The sequence below is a fragment of the Phyllostomus hastatus genome, unplaced genomic scaffold, assembly GCF_019186645.2.
Source record: "Phyllostomus hastatus isolate PE091 unplaced genomic scaffold, TTU_PhHast_1.1 phas_contig_29, whole genome shotgun sequence".
Classification (NCBI taxonomy): Eukaryota; Metazoa; Chordata; class Mammalia; order Chiroptera; family Phyllostomidae; genus Phyllostomus; species Phyllostomus hastatus.
In genome coordinates this window covers 26,804,608-26,822,136 of record NW_025333835.1, presented here as the reverse complement: position 1 = coordinate 26,822,136, position 17,529 = coordinate 26,804,608, and the positions used below count along the sequence as shown (strand labels likewise).

The 17,529-nt window shown below is 40.2% G+C and overlaps 1 protein-coding gene across 3 annotated transcripts in view; it reads right to left on the bottom strand.

Moving 5' to 3' along the window:
- Positions 1-17,529, bottom strand: part of LMO7 (LIM domain 7) — a 218,459-nt gene that overhangs the window by 15,812 nt on the left and 185,118 nt on the right. For 2 of the 3 annotated variants that reach the window (XM_045838967.1, XM_045838968.1), the window contains 9 exons: positions 16,341-16,649; positions 7,408-7,522; positions 6,235-6,396; positions 5,216-5,403; positions 4,181-4,241; positions 2,401-2,457; positions 2,212-2,253; positions 461-486; positions 161-265 (listed from right to left, as the gene is read on the bottom strand). In XM_045838967.1, the coding sequence (XP_045694923.1) occupies positions 161-265; positions 461-486; positions 2,212-2,253; positions 2,401-2,457; positions 4,181-4,241; positions 5,216-5,403; positions 6,235-6,396; positions 7,408-7,522; positions 16,341-16,649 (1,065 nt within the window). The remainder of the gene's footprint in view (positions 1-160; positions 266-460; positions 487-2,211; positions 2,254-2,400; positions 2,458-4,180; positions 4,242-5,215; positions 5,404-6,234; positions 6,397-7,407; positions 7,523-16,340; positions 16,650-17,529) is intronic. The other variant, XM_045838969.1, reaches the window with a different exon arrangement.

Here is a 17,529-nt window from a genome sequence, read left to right as displayed (position 1 = left end):
TAATACAACATGCACTACCTATCAAAGGATTTGTTAAGTATGAGGTTACTGGGTTTTTAAACTTCTTTTTAAGTTTGCTTCTCAATACCAGCTCACACCGAGCAGGGAAGGGCGGTTAGGACAGGCCCACTTCCCCACGCTCCGCAGTATTCAGCACTACCTGCAGCAAGCGGTCCTGCTCCTTCTGCCACCGCTCCTGCCGCTTCCGCTCCTCCTCTTGGTCCCACGCCCAGCGACTGGGGGCACTGATGGTTGGAACTGGGAGCTAACCAGTAATGAAAGAAGAGGTGCAAACAAAGAGCATGTTACTTTATTAAGTCATTTATGGAAGCACATTTGCACACATAAATTATTCGTATCACCCTTTGCCTAAACAAAGGACAGCTTTCAAAATAGGTCTTTTCAATTTGAAAAGACTGGATGGCCTTATTTATTCCAAAAACAAGTGAATGCTACTTACATCAGGAACCACAGAATCAGAGCTTCCTGTATGGACAGCATGTGGGCAAGGAAGAAAAAAAATACAGCATAAGTCTTTTCATTTCTATAGAATAATTTCTTTCAGAAAGTTGTATCACTAGCTGTTTCTATGCCAGTATACTAAGTGACATCATTCTTTTTAAACAACAGGAGTAAGTCCTTTATTCCTCTTTAATTCCATCTGTTTGTTATTTATCTTCCAAATTCAAAGTGAGTTAACAAGAAAAGAAAAAAGGGATGCCAAAGAGTACACCCAAGTTCTGGGTGCTAGCACTGGACCAATGGTGCACTTCTGAATAGGTAGAGGGTTCTTTCCTTAACAGACTACATAGCATCTTACAGGTTGGCCTACTTAAAAAAAAAGAAGAATTTCAAATGTTACAACATCTACCAAATCCAATTTTTCACTTGCCACTATTCAATCACAATGTGAGAACTGTAACTTAATTTTTCAGGTCCTGTTAATGAGCTACTTTTCTTGAATAAGCCATGACATCAACCATGTTCAAGAAATGTTTCCTTTTCCTCTCCTGTTATTGGAAACATCAATATTCAAACTTCCTATGTATGACAGCGTTATTCTTTTTTTTTTCCACAGTGTTATTCTTTGGACATGATGTTATTTTGGGTCTTGGGGGTCTATATAAGGATGTCTGTCTATAGTACAATGAATACAAACAAGTGAGCAGATGTCATAAAATACACTACCATGCAGTATTTTTAAGTTTTCTTGAAACCTCAGCTATCAAATAAATTATTCACTTAAACATTACATTTTTAAGAAAACTGCTTTGAGACTTAGGAAAATATTCTTCCCTAAAATAGCATGTGAAGAAAAGTGAGTAAAAATTAGAATAGAGAAAGAAAAGGCATTGTTTTATTTTAGCCAATTTGACCTAGGAGTATCATACTCTATCAATTACATTACTGTGGGTAAACAGACATTTGACAAAAAAAAATATCAAAAACACTAAGGATACTGACACAAATAGACCTTGCACATGCAGAGCTGGTGAACTATTTCTAGTTATGATCAAGAGACTGTAATTCACTGAAGGAAGACTACTAGAAGATTAACACAAAATATAAAAGTCCAGTAAACATCATGTTATAAGGCAACTTGGTAAATAAATGTTTGAGAATCTTAAAAGTAAGAAACAAGAACATTTTCGATACCAACAGCACACTCCCCACTGACTGTGCCATTGCATCTCAAATGTTTGGGTGTTACTTTTAAGTTCCTGACAGTGAAACACAGAGCTCAAACTGCATTCACTAGACAGAGCCCGAGGCAGCCGTGAAAGGGAAGGAAGAAAACGCCAGCCACATGCACAGCACGTCATAAGGGAGCATTGCCAACTACACCAACACAGAGCATCTCGAAATTCACTTGTTCACAGAGTCACCAAAATTCATTTACTTTTAATACACTTCAGAGTCGACAGAGCAGGCCTTTTAACACTCAAAAGCCGCCATCCCAATAGCAATAAGCAACTTTACTTTTTTAGTAGGAGCATTTTCCAGAACCAAAAGGAAAGGCCTTTAAGAAGTTAGCCAATGACATGTTGGTGTAATCTGATATTATGCATCTGTAGGAAGCAGTAAGGCTTAAATGAAGTGTCTCATTTCTTACTGTCACCCAGTGGAAAGAAGTGTGTGTTTAATAGCATCTCAATTTTTTTAATTAAAAAAGAAAAAGAAACTTCAGAGGTACACGCAGAGACCCATTACCACAGAGGTAGACCCATGAGCTGTAAGAAAAGCCTGGCGACCCTAGGGAAAGAATGGAAATGGGTTATGTTGCTTGGTCATAGTGCCAGCCAGACTGCAGTGGCTCAGTGCCCGGCACCAGGCTATCAGGAAGGAGTGGAGGTGGGAACAATTCCAAGAAAATGCATGAATTGTTACTTGGTGGTTTACCTTGTTCAAAAAATTGTGATCGCCTTTTTAAGTTTTTCAAAGAAATAGGTTCAGATGCTAGTTGAAAAATAAAAAAAAAAAACATATCAATAAGATGTCATTCACTTTAATTTCTTACCACTGGAACACTAAATGATACTCGATCTATCTTTCTAATCTGTAGCTATATTATTTTTTGATAATAAAAATGACAAAACTGATAACCATAGAATATATATGTATTATTTCAATGCACAAAGACACACATTTTTAGTAGTCTATACTATATTCAAATTAGTAAAACAACTAATATTTTGATTAATAAGTTTTAGCATATAAGCAGTCTAATTTCACAAAAGCCAAAGCACCATCTTCCATGCTAGGTCACACAGCTTTAGGAAAATGGAAAATAATTATTTTTGCTTAGGTCAATCAAATATCTCTTATAGCGCAAGAAAAATTATTTATAACTAAGAATTTTCACAACACAGATGAGTAAAAAAGAAACTGAGAAATAATGGGGAGGAAGAAAAGAAAAGAAATCATACCCAGAGAAAGAGAAAATAAAAACAAATGCTAATATTAAAATACTCTTCTAACTAGAATATTTTGCCCTTGTTTTCAGGATCTGACAGCCACTGATTTTAAAGGAAACAAATGGAGTCCTGTCAGATAAGAAAGAAAAAGAAAACATTCTGACTTCTATGGATCTGTTCTAAGATATGGCAAAGATTATCATACTCCAATTTACATAAAATCTAAATGCAATTATTACTTGACACTGGCTGTTATTTGCTCATTAAAAAAAACCCTCCAATGAGGGAACCTGTGTCGTCCCATGTCACTCATGAGTTAAGGGTTTTATCAGCTTGCTCTGCCCGAGTCACTGGCAGAATAGGACCCGGACACCTTAGATTTAACATCATAAAGACAAGTTAAGTCATGTTTTCAAAAACTCCTTAAACAATGCAAGACCAAACAAAATAGAGGCACTTCTGACAATTCTGAAATTAAATACAAAGATAAACAACAATCAATAAGGAGAGGGAAATTTATAACTTTACTTTGGCTTTGACATCATGTATTACGAACTGGCAAAGGCAGATTCAAAGCCACCAACTGCTGTAAAACCCCATTTCTAGCAGTCTAGTTTCATAGTTACAGAAGTTTCATTTTCTTTGGGTCTCTTTTCCTGCCCACGTGGCCCAGATCTTTATTTATTTTGTATGCCTAAGGAATAGCACACAGCATGTGGTAGCTAAATTATTTATAGACCAACAGAAGGAGGAAGGGAATGATAACTCCACAGAGCAAAATTATCCTAGATACTACGCTTGCTTTTTTATTATAAATGGGTACTTTTGCTAACAACTGTTATGGCCGTTGGCACCTCCCTATTTTTACTAGCTACCTCCTCGATCGTCCCTTTCACAATAATAAAGGGAGAAAGGAAACTTCATTCATCATTTTGTATTTGACTAAGATTCCCTTTGGCAGCACACCAGACCAAGAAGGCTGATGGCCTTGGGAAACCAGTCTTTCTTAGTTGGCTCAGACACACAGGCACTCAAAGCTCCTGGACAGGCTGCCGAAGCTTTGTTTGCGGTGCTTGAACTGTTGAAGACCGGAACTGAGCGCCCTTCCACCGGGCTGCAATCCGATCTGGGTGCTAACCTTTTAGTTTCGGCCTGCAGTGGATCAGTTCTTCTTTCACTCACAGATATTAATTTTTATGTTAACAGAACTTGGGTGCTATGACTTTTCTGATACTAGAAATTTAAGGGATAATGGTGACGTTTACCTTGTACTTCAAAAGTATTGCTTTCCTCACGAATTCCATTGATTTCCTTGGACTCAGTATTCTGGAAAGAATAAAAATGCAAGTTAACAACATACTCTCCAATTGGACTTCAGGCTTAAATAATGCATTTCCCGTTAATGAAAGTATCTTTTAGTAAGATGAGTTACTGAGGATATTAATGTATTTCTTACAGCCTTTTACATATGATACTTTTTTCATTATTCTTTAAAATTTGTAGAAGGATTAATGACCAGCTGCAAGCATGGTTGGCTTTAAGTTCAATCAGTCATTAGTTTGCTAAGAAACACGATGGGTCAAATAATGATTAGTCCTCTTGGCTTATATTTATGAGTAAAGCAGCATAGTTATATAGGATTCTCTAACATTTATTCTTATCTTACACAATGTAGCAGGATCTCCTTATCAGATAAAAGGAGTATCTTAGGACAATAACAATACATATCTATGGAGTCAACATAAACACTTCTTCGAAAATTTTAATATTGCTTTGACTTAGAAAAATTTATACATTATAATTATTTTAATCAATTAATGTAACTGAGTATATTTTAATCACACATAAAAGCTTACCCACCAAGTTCACCTACACAGGACTAAAAGTGCTTCATGCAGTTTCACATTGCACACAATTACTACACTTACTTTACCAGTAAAGATGAAAGAAAGCATAGAAACGGCATAGTGCATGATTTTACATAATTACTACTTCCCCTTCGCAAAGACCTGAGAGATGCGCATAGTGATGAAGGACTGGTAAGAAACCACCGCAAAGCCCCAGGATGGGGGTCTTTTGCTTTTACCATTACATAACTCAGTACCACTCTAGTTATTAATGAGTAATGCTTATGATTTTAAAAAAGCACATTTTACTCTCATTACTAGAAATTATCTTATTTAATTATTTGTTCCTAAGGTAGCATCGGAATTGGTCAAACGAAGTAAGTTCTTCTCCCACACACACTTTCTACAGTTGCTTCACTCTAAACAGATGTTCCCACTCCCCACAATACTTACAGAATTCTGAAGGCTTTCTGAGAAGTCGGTTGTGACTGACAGATTTGAAGATCGGTCTGAGTTGTAAATTCCAGAGGTCGCATCAATCCACTTTGTTTCAGGCGAACCTATAATTTTGGTAGCCATACTGGTGAGATTGAGGGTTTTATGCCGTGTGAATGGCAGGGAAGGCTGGTCTTTGCCCCAATCTGATTGGTACATGAAGATGAAGAAATGAGTACACATAAATGTTGAGGTGGAAAGAACAAAGTTACTGAATGCACATATACAAAAAAACACATACACAGGACAGACGAACAAATCTGGTTGTTTGTGAAAGAAATGAAAAGTTCAAGGCTTTTACCAAGAGAGCACCTTCTGAAAGCACAAGGGTTAGATCGTGTTAATAATGGAAAGACTAGCAAATTTGCTGAAAATTTCTGTAAACCGGGACTGGATATAATTTTTCAATATCAGAAATCGGTAGGTCTGGGGAGGTATAATGCCTATCCCCATATCATTCCATAACTGAGAAACACAATAATGGAATGTATTTTGAAAGTTTCTTGAGAAGGAATAATAGGAATGTGACCTACTCTATTCTCCTTCATACACATCACGGTCATGTTGCTGCCCAGAAAGTCCAATCACAGTGCAATTCTTAACACTCAACGTTACTATGTGACTCCCTAATGCAGACACAATTATAAGAGCCTTCAAAAGAAAATGACAGATGCATCTGAAAAAATGAAAAACAATAGTCTTCAGTTGATATGTGCATTCAAAGCCAGTCCAGCATACAAATCAGTTCATAAATAATGTAGAATTCAGTAAATTTGCTAGTGAAAAGTTTCAGACAGAATACTCCAGGAAGTATCACTGATGATTTGTCTCAACACAACCAAAAAATATCTTTGAGCAAAAAATAAAAAAAGTAAAAAGAGAAGAAAACAGTGTTATTGAAGCAAGCTGTTATAACCACTTGCCAAAGACCAGCTCCCAATTTAAAAAAGCCAGATATGGGGATCACGCCAACCCACCAGACTTTCCATAGCGCCTGATATCCATCACTAGGTGTCCGGTTTCTTGAGCATTAGCCATGGTGTCTTCCCACTCTTTTTCGTCCTTATATGAAAACTTGGTGCTGTTGACGGCAATAATTTCATCATCTACCTGTAGCTGAGAAAATTCTGCTGGGCTACCTAAACAAAGCAAAATAAACAACCAAGTTAGACACAAACCGGTTCTATAGTCATTACCTATTTAAATTAAGGGAAAATGATTTCTTCATCTTGACTAACCAATTCTCATCATTTTTCAGGTAGAAGAGAGTCACAGAATGTCTTAGTTATCAAACCTCGCAGTACCAACAATACACAAAGCGCCAGAGGAATTTTTTATTCTATAATATAGATCATCATCAACATTTAAAGAACAAATAAGTTCAACTGTTCAAAATAAATTTCTTTTACTAACCTCTGAAAGAAAATTTTTAATTATTTTTAAATTTAAATGTGTGAAGTAAATTGCATTTTAGCACAGCTTCTAAATTCAAATGCATTCTGGAATAGGGACAGATACAGGGCCACTTAAAACTGTTTAAAAGGACTACTTACCGTTACCTCATTACAGAAGTCTTGACATTTCAAAGATGCAGCCAGTTAGCATATAATTTCAAGTAGCTAAAATATGTAAATAAGGAACTCCTCTCAACTACCACAGCTTTCTTTTTAATAATAGGTGTTGTGGTAATATTTTGCTAAGAGTTCTGGGCTTGCAGTGGTAGAGCCCTGGGTGGGGGTGGGGCAATCCTTCCATACAAGCCCCAAAGCACCCGGAGGACTCTGCAGGCAATAGCTATATTAGCAAGCTCAGAAAATGTCACTTTATCATAGAGCACAGATAGACCTACCACAAATACAGCTGATCGGGGTTTCCTTACTAGCATTTTCAAATGTTAATCCTACAAGTTTGACAAATGAATTCTGTAAAAGTCACAAAATTAAGACCCTTCAAAACCAAAATTCGTTAGGCGAGGAGAACAAACACGCACTTTGTAACCCCGACTATTAGTCTTAGGAAAGAGGATGCCTCTCCTCGCTTTGCGGCTGCCTTTTCCACGTGTGTTCTCCTATATCAAATAAACTAAGTCCTGGAGAGTAGAGGGGTTGAACAGCAGAGCAAAGTCCAGCAGAGCAAAATCTATGAATTACCTGCTTTAACTGATGCTACGAAGATCCCGGAAATATCCCATTTTACTGTAAACCCAAAGTCAAGACCGTTCCCAGGCGTCTGGTTTATGCTGATTCTCATATCGCTGAACTGATCCTGAAAACAAACATGAAACGTGGGATCAGGTGTCCCTGGCACCCCCCTGGAGGAAAGTCTATCCATGAAAGAAGGGAGGTGGCAGGCAAGGCGCACGGAGTATTTCAGGACCAACCTGAAGCTTCATTCTATTTTCCCCGAGTTTGGTAAAACCTTCACGCATATAAATATACCAAAAGTATTGTTTTTCTTCCAAAATAAGGCAAATTTATATCAACAGATGTTTTTCTTCACATTAACACAGTAAACCAGTTGGTCATTAATAAAGCTTAGGCTTTTGCCCACCATATAATTGTGTCTAATTTACAGACCACTTGTTATCACCCAGGAATGAAGTTGAGTGAGAATGTGTGTGTGCGTGTGTGTGCGTGTGTGTGTGTGCGTGTGTGTGCGTGTGTGTGTGTGTGTGAGAGAGAGATGGAATATTCTTAGGCCACGAGAAAAAGAAGACTCTGCTGCTTGCAACAACATGGATGAACCTGCACATTGGATGCCAAGTGAGATAAGTCAGGCAGAGAAAATACTGTGTGATGTCACAGGGAAGTGAAATGTGACAAAGCCAGACTTGTGAAAACAGAGTGAAATGGTGGTCACCAGGGATGGGGCTCGGGAGACAGGACAGAGCTTGTTAAGGGCACAAACTTGCAAAGAGCAGTTAACGAGCCCTGGAGATGTACTGCACAGGGAAGTGAATACAGACAACAATATTGTGTATCATCACCACACTTGTTGGCGACTAAAACGTAATGATTCTAACCACTAAAAAGAAAGGACGATTATGTAATGTGATAGAGGTGCTAATTATCACTACATTTATGTAATATTTAAATGTATCAAATTAACATGCAGTACACCTTAAATTTACAGTGCTATAAGTCCAATATATTTCAATAAAATGGCATGTTTGAAAATGCAAAAAGTATTTAAATCACCTATTTAAAAAACTTCACTATGCTTACAAAATAACACTTCCAACATTGAACTTAGTCAGCTGAATAATGTCAAGGGGTTCATAGACACATAATTCAGCTGCCGGTAGCATGCTCATCCAGGGCCGCTACCATCCCCCACCAAGGCGTTTTCGCTAGCCCCACCGCCCCATGAAGGTCTGGTGGGAAAGGCAGAGCTGCTCTACAAGCTGCAGGATGCAGAACTATGTTCTCTCTGAGCACCCACCACGAGGTGCCAACAGTGGCCCAACAGAGACCCTGAGCTGTACACCCCAGTTTCCTTGAAGTGCCATCAGCCCGTTAGCCGAAGAACAATAGCCGCTTGCACAACAGAGAGAAGTTTATTTGCGCGCCCATGACTATACCACATAGCAACAAATTCTAAGTTTCACAGGCATTCTTGAGCCATTTTCCAAAACAAATGTGCTAAGTTTTACAGGAAACCATGCCTATGAAAAATGTAACTGTCTTTCATCATTTACGTACTTTGGGTGAGCAGCAGATATGAAGTTTAACATAATGAGTTTTCCAGACCAGTGTTTTAGTTCTTTGACTCATAACCATAAAGAACTTAGACTTAAGTGTTTAAAGTCACTTGATTTTTTCAGAAAAAGGACAGTTTAATTTAGTAGTTAAACTGAAACCTAGGCCTGGCTGGGCAATTCCTAAAGACTTATGCCTAGATTTTTCCCACCTCTAAAACAGGTTTAAAATCCAAATGACAATATTCTGAGGAAAATTTCTCATTAAGTAGGAATTAGAAAGAAGACACTCAGTAAAGGCCCGAGGACTCCCTGTGTCACGTGCACCCAGAAGGTGAGTGCTGGAACAATGCTCACGTTCCATGGGCTCGACATTCGTCTGTCGTACATCTGATTCTGTGTGGGACACAGCGCTTAGCTCCTTGGGAAGTACGGATGAATCAGGCCTGGCCCTTGCTCTCGAAAAATAATTACTGGCTCTTCAACAGAGGGTATGGAATTTTTTTAAGGAAAAAAAAATGGTAGCTATTAATATAGAAAAGATTTCATCAGAAAGCTTGTAAAGGAGTTCAAACATGGGAACCCAGATGTAGTTAGTGAGAACACTCATTAATAATCAGCCTAAACACTAATCCCCAAAATAAACCTCTGCTATGAATAGAAAAAATTACTGGTTAGTTCTACTCCTTAACCAAAACCACCGTACACTTACAGATGACTCAATGAAAATATAGGATCACCACTCTCACCACCCCCCCAAAAAAATTCCAACTTAAACCCGATTAAAGTGCAGAATCTATTGCTATATAAGGGCAGAGAGACAAATGATAGGTTAGATACTCAAGACACTAATTGAGGTTTTTTTATCTCAAAGAATAAAAGACCGGATGGAGATTTAATAAATAGTCTTAAACTACATAAAGAATACTTTGTGGGAGACAGCAAATGAATAATATCCTTTTCTAGCAAATACAGGATAAAAGAGAATGCATGTGAGCCCTAGACGGAAGAGTCTCATATAATTATGTTAGACCAGAAGAACTGTCTCACGAAGAAGGGCCCTCTTCCCTTGGAAATAAATCTCTACTTGACCATATGAGACTCAAGGGCCCAGAGCCACCTGCCTGAAAAAGCTACAGAGGTGCCTCACGGCGGCTATGGCCTGGCAGACTGTGGTGTGGGTGGGTCCTTGGGGCTGTACACAGGCCAAGGACAACAGAGAACCACATGGACAAGTACAGGTCCATTTCTGTCAACATCCAGGGGGCCTCAGGTATAATGGCACTGAGGCTGGCAGAGCCTTCTCTCTTGCATGCACATTGATTTTCAAGCTTTTGTTTTCTAAAACCCTATTTTCACATGAAAGCCTTAAGCACACCACATCGCTCCCAAAGCAGTAAGTAGTAGGAAGGAGTAAAGTGGGCGGGTACGGTCTCAGGCTAAGGTCTGAGCCCTGCCTGCACAGCCCTCCTCCTTGGGGCTGTCCCTCAGACACCTCTGCGGAACTCAGGGTCATTAAATCAGCTTCTCCCGGAGACTCCTTGCAGGGGGCAGAGCCACAATTATTGTCAAGCAGAAACTATTCAACAATAATTTTACTTAGGATTTCTACTTCCATAATTTCCTCTGCAAGACACACGCCACATGAGTATTCTAGAAAGACAATGGGTTTATTCACTGGGAACTCAATGGGAAATTGAGTTTCTTGATACCTGACAAAGAGCTATCCCAGGTAGTTAAAGTACTCTTTGCTGGGAATGATAAAACATAGCTATCAATATATCTGCATTTAAAATAAAAATAATTTCCCTCAAATCAGGTATAATTTAAACAGAAATATGCATGAAAACTGCATATGATGATCTGGAGTAGCAGTACAATTTATTTTTATTAGATCTGGTAAATTAAGATCCTCATTTATCACCACACATGGGAATTAATGAAATACAGGGTCAATCTTATGAAATAACAATACAGAAAGCTGTTCTCAACTTTTCTGATTAGATAAGTGTGTTTACTTAAGGGAAGCCTACTTTAAGTGGATACAATTAAACACTAAAAGTAGATTCAGGCTCTTAAGTCACAAATAACAGAGGAAATAAATCACCTTTGATTTCTGTACACATGGCACTTTCGCACCTTTTCTCCAGGGTCTAAAGTAGAACTTGAACTCACAGTGCTGCTCTGGCACTGGCGCTACTCCTTCAGCAAATGGGCGTCTCCACTTTCCCCACTTCCCCATTCCAAAGAGGCAGGGGCATTCCCAGCTCGACCACGTCACTCAACCCAGTCCCAGCTCATCTCTCACCTACCAAACCCTTCCTGCTTTCAGGAAACAGTCTTCCAAATCACCCATTATCTCACTTTCTCTTTGCCTTTTTCTTCCATCTTTCTGGATGCCTCTCAGTTTTAGTAGTCTGTTCCTCCCCTTTCCATTTTCATTTTGCTGTTGTTCCCTTTGCTGTCGGTCTCTCATCCTTTTGACCACTAGCTTTCCTGAGTGACCTCCTTCACTTCTATGTCTTCAATGGCTGTCTAAGCCCAACATATCCAAAGCTAAATACATTGCCTTCCTGCCCAATCCTGCTCATCCACCTCTTGTTTTCATACACTGGTTAATTACATTGCTACCCAACTGGATGCCTAAGTTAGAAACACCAGCTTCCTTTTGGGACTTTTTTTCCTTTCTCCTCCTCCTGCTCCCCACCCCTACTCGCTACCATATACATGCATTTAATAAAGTGTTATCAGCTCCACAGTCCATAAATCCATCTAGAACCACCCCCCACCCTTCCATCCTCCTTCAGGTGACCATTTCACTTTGGCCATGGTCTCCCCTCTAAACTATTGTGGTCACCTCCGAAATGGCCCTCAGGTCTCTGACCTTCTTCTCCACCATCTTCCACATGGTTGTGAGAACTTTAGTATCAGAACATAACCATTATGATACCACACCCTGGTGTGAAATTGCTAGTAGCTCCTTACCACCTACTGGGTAGATTTCAAACTCTGCATTTCAGAAATAATTCAGTTGTGATAAGGTTCAATAAATATATACCTTCCTCCAAACAGTCTTTAGAATGACTTGATCTTTATGAATCAGAAGATATTTCAGTCCCTGTTAGCTCCCTGTTGGTTCCAGAATTCTGAAGACATGGCAAAGTTAAAATAAGTCAACATTTGGTGTTTATCCTTAAGGGAGTTCTCAAGTTTGAGCATGTCATATTTAAAAAAAAAAAAAAAATCAAGGTCAGAGAAATTACAACTGTGGCCTAACCATTTAACTGGCCTGGAGCATATTACGTAACTGTCAAATCTCAAATATTTCACTACTAATAATGGGGCTAATACCACCTACTTTGTAAGGTTATTGAGAGGAATAAACGAAATGTTTAAGAGGTGCCAAAGCACATAGTTGAAGCCTTGTAATTACCTTCTTTTTACCCATGGAAACAATGTCACCCATTATATATATATATATGCTGGTTGAGCAGTTTCCAGATCAACTCAAGAAAATCCTATTTAACGCTCACATACATAGCTTTAAAGCCCACAGAACTCAGCATTCAGCAGATACAGATCCAGGCACTGTGCTAACAGCCAGCAACACAGGCTTGTTAACTGCCTTCATATAAAGTCAGGTCCAGTGAACGTGACACGCAAGTAAAACGCGTGCTGTGAAGCTGGGCAAGGAAAAGCCCTGGGCATTATTAAGAGGGGCATTTATCATAAGCTCAGGGGTCAGGAAACAGACATGTAAATAGCTTCCTTCCTTCCATACTTATCATCCTATATCTGGGTACTGTCTTTAAAAATCTGGGGCAGATATTCCAAAATGAGGGTTTGGATGGGATTTGAGGGTGGAGGACCCTGACTGAACAAAATAAAATGAACACCTGTGGGTAACAGCAATTTGGGGAAAAAATCATGAAAGCCACCTCTGCGGGCAGCTAAAAGAGGATGAAGGACTATCTCCCCTTGCTTAGGTTCACCCCCAGAATTGTCTTAGTAGCTTGGATTAACAAGGGAGACAGGTAAAGAAACAAGACAAAAAAAGGAGAAAAGGGGACAGAAAAGAATAGAACCCACGGCGCTCGGCAATGGAGACGGCAGAGGAATTCCCGCAGGCAGAAAATGAGGTCCTATTAATCTCTCCCCTCCAGTACGCCTTTTCTTTTTTATGGCGTAAACCATCTTACCACCACAACTCTGTGAGAGGCTCCTAACCAGGCTCTGCCCCGGCCTTCATCTCCTTAGAGTAGTTCTACGTAACATCGCAGCGCCTCCATCCCTAAAACACCCGTTCACCTTAAAATGTCCACAGTAAAGATCCTATATGGACCTGAACTACCTACTGAGTCGAGGTTGGACTTCAGGCTAGAAATCAAGGCTTTAAATGCACGTCAAGTCAGTAAATAACTAAGTGCCAACTATGGGGAAGGGTGTGGACAGCACACACGATACCAGTGAACGTGACACAGTGAACATGTAGAACAAGGATGAAGTCAGCAAAGGAAACTTCTGAGGGTGAAAAATTCAGTTCCAAGTAGGGGAAGGAGATATTTTGACCCACAAAGAAAGTGACCCTTCTGGACCTTGAAAGAACAGGGGGACTTCTTCAACAGACAGAGGTGGGTGAAATAAACATTTTCAAATGGGATGAAAATAAAAACAAATATTTCTGATGTGTTCAAGAAAAAGCAAGCAGTCTCATGTGGATGGATCACCTGCTTTCTCTCCCTTTCCCACCACACAGGGTGGTTTAGGTAGCTTGAGTCAGACTGCCTGGGTTCAAATCCAACCCTGCCACTCAGTAACTTGTCCTGCCTTGGACAAGTAGCATGGCCACGCCCATGCCTCAACTGCCACAGCTATGAAACAGTGATGCCAGGGTCCCTGCGGCATTGAGTCCCTGTGGACTGAGATGAGGCCTCGAGATGCCCGGGGTTGGCACATGGCAATTGCTCAACAAGCAACTGTTAACAGCACTACAAAGGGACATTGGGGCCAGTGATGAGGAATCTCAGTGCTCCCCAGCGTGCCCTGCACTTCAGCGAAGAGACCCCTGGAGGCTTTGCAGCAGCCAGGCGACAGGGCCACCCTGGCACCACGGAGGGCACCCAGATACCAGCCTTTGCAGATGCAACAACACATGCACCTATTTACAAAGCATCTACATTGATGGGGAGAGGGCCTGGATTCTCCCTGGAGCAGGAAGAGAGAAGGGTAACATCAAGGAAGACTCTGAAGGGAGAAGTAAAAGGACACAACTAGCAAAAGTGTAAGTGAAGAACAAGAAGGCCTGGAGAACACCTATAAAACTACCAAGGCACCCCGTTCAACCACGCTCTATTTATTTTGCCATTCTCTGAACTCCTTGAGTTAGAGTCTGGACAAGAGTTTGGAGGGTCAACTATGCCCTTGACACATTAGTCATCGACTGTTTTGTGCCTTCTCAGCCCTTTTCCCAAGCCAGTGAGGTCCTCCCTGGGGACAAGAGCAGGGGGATGCCACACACGCCCCTTTTGTCAGAGTGCAGACGTGATCACCCAGCACCTCAGGGATAGGCAAGGCACCATATGACACACACCTACATTCAAGCATTCCAGTGATTCCACCTGTTAAATAAAGTCTAATTTTGCTTAGTAGAGTATCATTTCAGGTTTGGTGACAAAGGAGCCTAAAACCATTAAGGGTGAAACCCGAAACCATGCCATGGTAATTCGGGTTCCCGAGACCTGCAATAACTGGCACACACACCCACACTTAGCCTCTTTTCCCTAATCCAGGATGCAGCTAGTGAGCTGTCACCCCGAGGGCGCTCCCCGCACCCAGCGCCGGTGCATCAGTCAGGCAGTTCTGCCGCCTGTGCTGTTTGAAAGGTGCAGGCCCACAGGCGAGTCCACAAAACAAAAGACGCCTTGCTGCTGTTTCTGTTATTCATCCACTGGTGTTTTATGTTCCCCAAGTGTAACACAGGCTGTTTTCATCCACGGAAACTGATAATGCTAATTGTGTATTTCCAGTTCTTTAAAAATGAAGTTAAACACCCAAAACTAATATAAAATAACACTAAATGTAAACTGCAATTGAAACATAAAATAAAAAAATGAAAGAAAAACAAAAATAAAATTAAGAAAGTAGTTTACAAATAACTACTTTAGCAAACTGCAAAGATTTTTTTTGTTTATGTTTGTAAGTATGTATGGGAAAAAACTGAAAGAACTATGCCTAAATGTTAACAAAGATTATCCATTAATGATGAAATCATCAGTAATATTTTTGTGTACTTCTCTGCAGCTCCAAATTTTCTCAAGTACATAGTAGTTTATAATCAGGAAAAAAGCCTTAAAGTTGTAAAGTTTTATAGTCCCAATAAAAATCTAATAATACCAATTAAATGTGTTATTTGAAATTATTTCACATAAAGTTACTTCATTAATATCACTTAGGTCAAGTTCTATACTTCGCATTGTTCCTTGGAGAACAAAGAGGAAGGAACCAGAGAAAACGAGACTGAGCTAAAGAACCACAGAAGCACTTCCATGCTAAGGGACTCCTACATCACATTGTCTTAGGAGGGTTTTTTCTAAAAGAAAGAAAGAAGCTTGATCTAGATTCTAGACAATCAACAGCTCTTTAGCCTACATGTAAAACACACTAAAAGAACATTCGTTACCTATTAACTCTATTAAGTCATTTTGGGGATTTTAAGTAGGAAAAACTACACATACTTCCTTCCAGTCATTCTTCACCTGATGGTATATTTTGTTTAGACTCCAAATGTTAAAGAACACAACTGTCATACTGTAACTAACCCTCAATATTCCCATTAAGAGACAAGGGGTGGTACAAAACTCTAGATTTTCTAAAGTACACATTAGTGTTGAAAGTCACTAAAAGGTTAATATGACAGAGAGGTAAATGCCACGTCCCTAGAGGCCTGCACCTCCTGTGTGTACCAATTTCTCTCTGTGGTCACTTCGTTCCCCTGAGAAGGGGCCTTTATTACCCATTCACCCATTAGATCTGCGTCTAACACCTCCCCGGCAACGCCTGCACCTGTGTCCAGGACTGCTGTGCACTGGTTGTGTGAAGGCTACGGCTGCAGAAATGGGCAGGAGGAGGGAAACCCAGTGAAGCCCCAAGGACACTGGCCAACGGTCTCAACACACCCATCTCCCAGGGCCCTCTGGATCCAGAAACTTAGCCTCAAAAGACACCTACTTCCTCCAAGATCCGTTCAAAATGAAACGCAATCCTCATATTCCACATAATCAGCCCGTGTCACCGACTATACCACGTACAAACATGGGTCAAAAATATAGGTTCCAGGTTAAAGACAGGTTTCTGAGGATGGGTGGTTAAACACCTTTCCATACTCACCTTTGACCTGGAGACCTCTGTCTGTGGTGAGCTTCTCCCTTCTCCAAGCTCAGACATTACATCAGGGCCCGATGTTGAGGACAATGTGGCGTTAGAAGTGGCGGCCTGGTCCTGGGAAAGAGACGAGAAGGGCGGTGCGGGAGAGGGCAACCTCATCACACCCTCTCCGGACGTCGAGGTCTCTCTTTCACTGAGGGAGCTGGAAGCAAGCTGGCTCGGGTCAGACTTCTGCACAGAGGTGCTGACCGAACTGTACTGAGTTCTCTTAACGCCGTCTGCGTCTCCATTATACTTCCAAACGTCATCCATCTAAATAGCAAACATCATTTTAAACTTGGTACTGTTACATTTCTGCTTTAAAATGTACACATTAATATTGTAAAACTATACAAGTAGCATATATGTCCCACAGGAAAGCTTGGAGCACATCCTTTCACACCCACAGATGTGCACATACATGGGATGGGGAGAAGCTGTTTTCACACAAGTGCTCATGTTATAAGCAGACCTCTGAAGCTTGTGTTGCTCATTCACATTAGTCTGGGCCAAGAGATACAACTCTTTTTCGCTGTTGAATACTCTATAGTACAGACATCTACAATTTACTCATGTGACATGCACTGAATGTTGTCTAAAGTTTTCTGTAACTTCCAAAAATATTGCAACAAATACCCACACATCTATGTAATCAGGATATCTATTTTTATGGCACAGATTTCAAAAAGTAGATTTGCTGGAACAAAAGGGATATATATAAATTTTTTTAAAAGTATAGCAACACACGCCCAACATAATATACAGGGTCTGGCACAAATAATGCCCCTTTTTATTACAAAATCTTTTAATACAAAATCATAAACATGTAATTCTGTAACATAACAAAATTACACTCAAGCACACCATGTGATATTTTAGGTGAAATGTTCAAATTGCTGTCCATCTCGTGGGAGACATTCACATACCTTACCAACCACACTCAAGCAGGTGTTACTTCTGCCAGACCCTGTACAAGAATGTCTGTTTCTCTGCATTCCTGTAGACTCTAGACATTATGAATCTGATGGGTGAAAGGCTGTACACCTCATTCTTGTTCTAATGAGGCTGAACATGCACCTGGGTGCTTTATGTTATCAACCATTGAAATTCCCTCTCCCCTGAACTGGCTATTCATTTCTATGCCTATTTTTCT